Genomic DNA, 6300 nt, shown 5'->3' with positions numbered 1-6300 from the left:
TGGTGATGGGGAGAGCGAGTGGTGGTGTTGCGAGTGTTGACTGCGAGTGGGCGAGTGGTGGGAGGGTAATTTTGGAAAGTGAACAAATTTTGTTACGTTAGGAAAATTGTACAAGAAAAGCTAAAACGACTTATATTTTGGAACGGACGGAGTAGTAGCTTGTGATCTGTTGATTGTTCGGGACTAGATGTAGGCGGAACATGAGCTACACAATGGCGATCAAGAGCAGCATTAAAACTAACCTACAATGTGAAACTACTACCTAGTTTTAGGACTTGGACATGTCCCTACGCATACGAATATAATCAAATCTGGCTGTGCGTACATGGCACAAGAACGGTCAAAAGTGCGATAAATATTTCTCGCATGCGACACGAGAATATCAAGGATGCTCAGATAGCAGTTTTGAGAATATCAAGTCCAAATGATGCTTAGATAAATTACATAAATATTGGAGCTGGCGACATTGCTTAGATAGACTTCTAACAAATAAGGTAATAGGAGCGTTTCTTCGTCCTCGCGCTGAGTGAAGGATGGCATCAGTGAGCCCAGAGGTGATAGGATGTGAGCTGACTTCAAGCAAAAACTGTGCTGCTTCCACATCTCGGAAGTTAGGAACCTGGTTCACATAAATTGCAGATATAAGCCACAAAATTGCTGGGGATCGGATCGAACCATTATCATGCCATGAAATACTCGAAGGCGGTAAATAAGAGAAAAGCTAAACTGATAAGCAAAAAAGAAATTTAAGCTTATGTAGATGGTACAACAAAACTAAACATGCACAAGTGTTCAACTTTTCCAATAGAAGATCTACTGATACAATTTCCGGATAGTTTGCATGATTTCAGATGAACTGAAAAATGCTGAGACTTCTTACATAAAATGCTGAGTATTGCGAAAAAAGTATTTGTGTCAATTGGGCTGTTTGTTAAACTGAAAAAAACATATTACCAGTAGTTCGCTATGCAGAACATTAAGCCAGGTCTATGACTCTATGTACAACTAGACTGTTTCAGAACACATATTAAGCCCATGTACAAGTAAAGCAAAAGAATGCTAACAGCATTTAATGATTTCAAGCAATCAAAAATTCGAAAATATGAGGTACTTACATGAATAAACAATTTTAAGCGCAAACGAAACGATGAACAACATTAAGGTTCCTTTGCTCTACTAAGTGATCATATTATAGGGAAGAGAGTGGATTTTCAGCACCCGGGTGCCTAGGCACCTCTATGAACAGTAACATCAAAATAAATAAATAATCAAAAAAATCTGAAACTTTGCAAGATCAAAGATGATCAAACTTTCTAGGTGCTTGCAAGATTTCGTGCCAAAAAAAATTTGAGGAGCTCTCTGGAGGAAAAACTTTTTAGTACTTCAACTTTTTAGTACTTCAAATTTTACTGTTCATAGAGGGTGCCTAGGCACCCGGGTGCTGTTACACCTTTCTCTTTAAGGAAAACACGTCATTATACTTATTTCCAGCTCTCTCCTTTTTTAGATGGAGTTCAGCTAATCATTAATGGCTGCCGATCACTTGGTAAATTGAGTATATATTTCAGTTCTCTTCGTTGTAGTTGTTTAGAGCCATAACAGCTAGCAATATTTGATTCATTAAAAATTCAGGGTGCATGCATCAGATAGATTTTACAGATTACTTCTTTCTTGCCCACAACTCTAATGAGAAATTTAGAAATGCAAGCAGAGGTATTGTGAAAGAATAGCCAGAGTTAAATCATATTGCAACCATAAAACATGATAGGCTGTATAACTCTCAACGATTGGCAGAATTCATGCACATGAATCCAAAATGTGCAAGGTCATCAGTGAAGTATTTATTCGCTTCCTAGGTACAACACTTATTAGTTATAACATGGAAGATTTATTTATTTTTTGGCACAGATCAAAGACAAGATAAAATGTCCAATTCCAAACATTCAACAGAGCATATCAAATTTATTCCAATTTATGTAACAGACTTTACTTTTAATTCACTTAAAATTTAATCACCGCTCTTTTCAAAATTATATAGCAACAGATTAAAAGAACGATATCGAGTAGTAATCAACCCAGCATTTTGCAATTCTATAGACAGCATGTAAGCTAATCAACCCAGCATTTTGCAATTCTATAGACAGCATGTAAGCTAATTAAGTACAGTAGCTAGTATGAAACAAGAAGAAGTGGTCTGCCCAGGGCAATATAAGATAAATGAACCAAAGATTTCACCAAACTCCATCACCATGATCGGTCACATAATAGTGAATGACATAATAGTGAATGCTTTGAAGCAAAATATGATAGACCGGGATAGGGATGAAAACATGTGTACAGTACCACAGTGTAGCCTAAACTATGAGTAAGGTAGAGGAAGAAAGTACATGTATGCAATTAGGCCTTGCACTACTAGCATATATCTCAAACCTAGAGGAATTTAGACAGAAATTGTGACATGCTTACAAATTCAAAAACAGAAATTGTGACATGTGTACAAATTCAAAAACAGAAATTGTGACCACTAGCATATACTCCCTCCGTTCCTAAATATAAGACCTTTCAGATATTTCACTATAAACTACATACGATGCATATAGTTATATTTTAGGATGTAGATTCATTTGCTCCGTATCTAGTCTATAGTGAAATCCGTAGAAGGTCTTATATTTAGGAACCGAGTGAGTATGTCATGCCTAGAGGAATGATTGCTGCACATTCATTAATTACCACTTTGAGCACAGTGACTTCTATCATCTTTGCAAATCCTAGACCAAATGGACACATATGTGCTACCAAGTACCAACGCATGCACAAGAACATACAACAAACAACTAAAGGCACACCACATAGGAAAGAAGGTCAAGCAACATCGATGAGGAGGAAAGAAGGTTTTACCAATCACCAGAAAGTCAGTTCTCTGGAGCCAGGAAGGCAGGCGGCCACGCGAGGAAGTAGGCGCATATCGGGTCCCCGTACTCCTTGCCATGTTTGGTGTGCAGGCGCTCCATCTTGGCGGTGTCCAGATCTAAGGAGTAGCGCCCATATCCCATGGTTCTGATGAACAGCTTGCCGGTACGCCCCGCGTCCATGTCGCTGAGCCAAATAGTGAAGATCCTGTGGCATTTGTCCTTGGGCAGGCCGGGCACCGTGTCGTACACATTTGAAAGATTCATCTCCCTCTCCATATGCCACCCATTGTCGTCGCTCCACCTGGTCTCCCCACGCACCCAGACCCGCATCACCTGGTCCTCCACGGTCGCGATGCAGAGCCGCCCGTCGTCCGGCGTCTCCCCGACGCGGTAATTGCCGAACCTGGGCAGCTCCGCCGGCGCCCTCAGGTAAGAGAAGTGCAGCGTGGAAGGGTCCAGCGCCAGCACGCGACCGGAGTTGCAGATGTGCCAGTAGAGCTTCCCGGCGGCGTGCACGCAGCGCGTCTCGAACCACCAGGGGTCGAAACTGACCTCCACCTCGGTAGTCCGCGGGAGCGCGCGCCAGTGGCATTGGCCGTCGTCGACGGACACGACCCAGGCGCGCGGGTGCCCGCCGTCGACGGAGACGCAGACGACCTCGAAGCAGAGCTTGCTCGGGTGCGCGCGAGAGAGGAGTGCGGAGCCGACGTAGTGCCTAGAGCGGCGCCAGCGTTGGTCGTCGGGCACCGTGTCGCGCGGTGGCGGCGGGAGGAGCACGCGGCGGCGGGTGGCCGGGTCAATGACGAGGAGGCGTGGGAGGATCCCCTTGGGGAGCGACCCGAGCGGTTCGAGAAGCAGGAGACCTTGGTGGCAGTCGTGGAGCACGAAGCGGGAGGCCTCCGGAACGAAGTCGAGGGAGAGGTTCGGTGCGGAGGCGTCGATGGGAGAGAAGACGGCGGGGGTTTCGATGACGATATCCTTGGATGCCGTGTGCATGGGCGGCGGCAAACCGGTGGCGGTGGGGTGGAAGAAGTAGCCGAGGAGAGGGGCGGTGCGGGGGAGGCAGCGTGAGGCGACGCGGCGCCAGCGGTGGCAGGCGAGGGCGGCACGGAGAAGGTCGGCGAGAGAGAGGCGACGGAGAATGTCTCGGAGGCTGTCCACGGGGAGGACATCGACCGCCTTCTCCGGCGGTGGCGGAGGGAGAGTGGTGGACGGTCCGGCCATCGCCATGGTTTGTGCCTGGTGAGTGGTGTGTCTTCGGCTTATAGGGAAAGGACGGAGGCAGGCGCGTTTGGTTTGGGCCAGGCTTTGGGAAGGAAAAGCATCATAAAGTTGCGTTTACCACACCGCTCGCCTTTTTTTTTTTTTTGAAATTATCACATCCTTTTGAAAATATGAAATTCGAAATGGTCTGCTTAATTTTTTTGATACCCTTTTGTTGGGGAAACAAATCCTTTGTTACATAATAATAAAGGAAAATGCTCTCTTTTTTTAAGAAGAAAAGGGAGGCTCTTCCCAGGTTCCATTCATCAAATGAAACCACCAAGGTAATTACAAGGCTCACAAAAACGATCCTACCTCCCCTCCGCTCCACCTCCCTCACTGCGCATCCCTTCCCTCGCCACCGCCCCGGCATGCTCGCGGCGGGGCCTCCTCCTTCCCCCGCCTCGCGTTGGATGGTGCATGCCGTCTGGTTGGGCGACGGCGACCCTGGGTACGGCCTAGAGCTGGCGCGGCTTGGTTCGGGGTGGCTTAGGCCCTTGTGGTGGCGGGGCTTTGGCTCGCCGTAGGGGGTGGCTGGCTCCGATGCCCGGCCCCTGCTGCGGCGCTCCCTGGTGGTGGCGGGCCTGTCGGCCCCCTGCCAGATCCGGACTTGGTTGGCGTCTGGTGATGGCAGGAGCCGCGGGTTACGCTTGGCGTGGGTTGTTGACCTTGACTATGCATTTCGGTGGTGGTTAACGGCGAGGTTCTGGCCCGTGGTGGTGGACGGTCCCTGGTGCGGGGATATGGGGGGTTGAGTTGGTCCGCGTGGGTACTCCTCGTGTTGTGCTCCTCGTGTCATCCGCTTGTTGGTGGCGTCGGTCCGAGTTCGGCTCTTCGGGTGATGTCGTGTCGTCTGATGGATCATCTCCGGTGGCCATGGGTTTAGCGTCATTCAAGTTACTTATTGGCGGCCGTTGGCAGTCACTAGGTTGCATCCCCACAGTCCACCAGGACCGACAGGGGAGGCAGCCGTGAGTGCCTCTTTCTATGGAGGCGCTAGCCTAGACCTTGGAGCTAGGAATGAAAGATGGTCCCTTTCACTCCTACTACCGTGGCGGGGGTCGTGATGTGGATGGTCGATGGTGTCTTGTGTCATGGATGCTGAGGCGACGGTCTCGGATGGCGGGCCTCATGGTTGGCTTCCCGGCAGGCTCTGTGGTCGCGATGGCGACTCTACTTCTTGGTCGTGTGGGCGGCAAGGGGTAGAGTAGTGGGAGGTTGTGTCGTGCTGATGGTGTTTGCGAGTGTCCGAGCGAAAGCTTCGTGTTATATGGCACCGGCGGCGGCGTCTCCTGTGGGTGTCTCGTGCTTCTTGGAGCCGTCGTCGTGGGTCTCCTTATGCTTGGACTCGGCAACGATGATGCTTTGCGTCATCACCTTCTTGTGGCATTGTCATGGAGCTCAAGAGTCTTCGGTCGGGTCTTGACGAGTTCTTCGCTTGTTTTAGGTTATTGTTGTATCTTTTGATCTTCTTTGTAAAAGGGCCTCCTCACCACACTGTATCGTTTGGCCGTGTACTGTGTTATGTTGCTTTACATAGAAAGCGGGGTGAAAGCTTGTTTCGAGGAAGTTTATTACAGCTGCCCACTTACAGGGGTAGTTCAATAGGAAAGACAAATAGTGAAGGAACAATTTCTCTAGGACGTGACTTAGTTCATCTAAGTTATTACATCTTCAACCCGACAAAGGAGATGAGGAGATCAAAGAACACCAATCGGTGATAACCCACAAGTATAGGGGATCGCGACAGTCTTCACTGGTAGTATTTCATCCTAATCTATCGATTCGATACAAGGGGAGCCAAAGAATATTTATAGGCTTGACAGTTGAGCTGTAAATTCAACCGCACCTCGGATATCTCTCTGCAGCAAAGGTTTGGTAGCATGGCAAATAATAGTACTAGCGGTAACAGTGATAGGAGCAATTTTGGTAACAACAGTAACATTAGCAATTGAGTAGCAGGTGTGACAGTAACAACAACAGTAGTAATTTAGTAAGATTCAGTATATGTAAAGCGTAGGCACATGGATAAACAATGAGAATATATTGATAAAATCAATCATGTAACATCCACACACGAGAGCGACACAGAACTAGCTCCAATTCATCAATATAATGTAGGCAT

The 6300-nt window shown here is 47.7% G+C and overlaps 1 protein-coding gene across 1 annotated transcript; it reads right to left on the bottom strand.

Moving 5' to 3' along the window:
• Positions 1-333: 333 nt before the first annotated feature.
• On the bottom strand, positions 334-4173 carry LOC123395933. Its single transcript, XM_045090958.1, has 2 exons — positions 2899-4173; positions 334-619 (listed from the first exon to the last, which is right to left on the bottom strand). The coding sequence occupies exon 1, from the start codon at positions 4140-4142 to the stop codon at positions 2913-2915; it is 1230 nt and encodes a 409-aa protein (XP_044946893.1). The 5' UTR covers positions 4143-4173; the 3' UTR covers positions 334-619; positions 2899-2912.
• Between the last annotated feature and the right edge of the window lie 2127 nt (positions 4174-6300).

The sequence above is a fragment of the Hordeum vulgare genome, chromosome 5H (assembly GCF_904849725.1).
Source record: "Hordeum vulgare subsp. vulgare chromosome 5H, MorexV3_pseudomolecules_assembly, whole genome shotgun sequence".
Classification (NCBI taxonomy): Eukaryota; Viridiplantae; Streptophyta; class Magnoliopsida; order Poales; family Poaceae; genus Hordeum; species Hordeum vulgare.
Note: the sequence above shows the minus strand (reverse complement) of the source record. Positions and strands in the feature narration are given on the sequence as shown.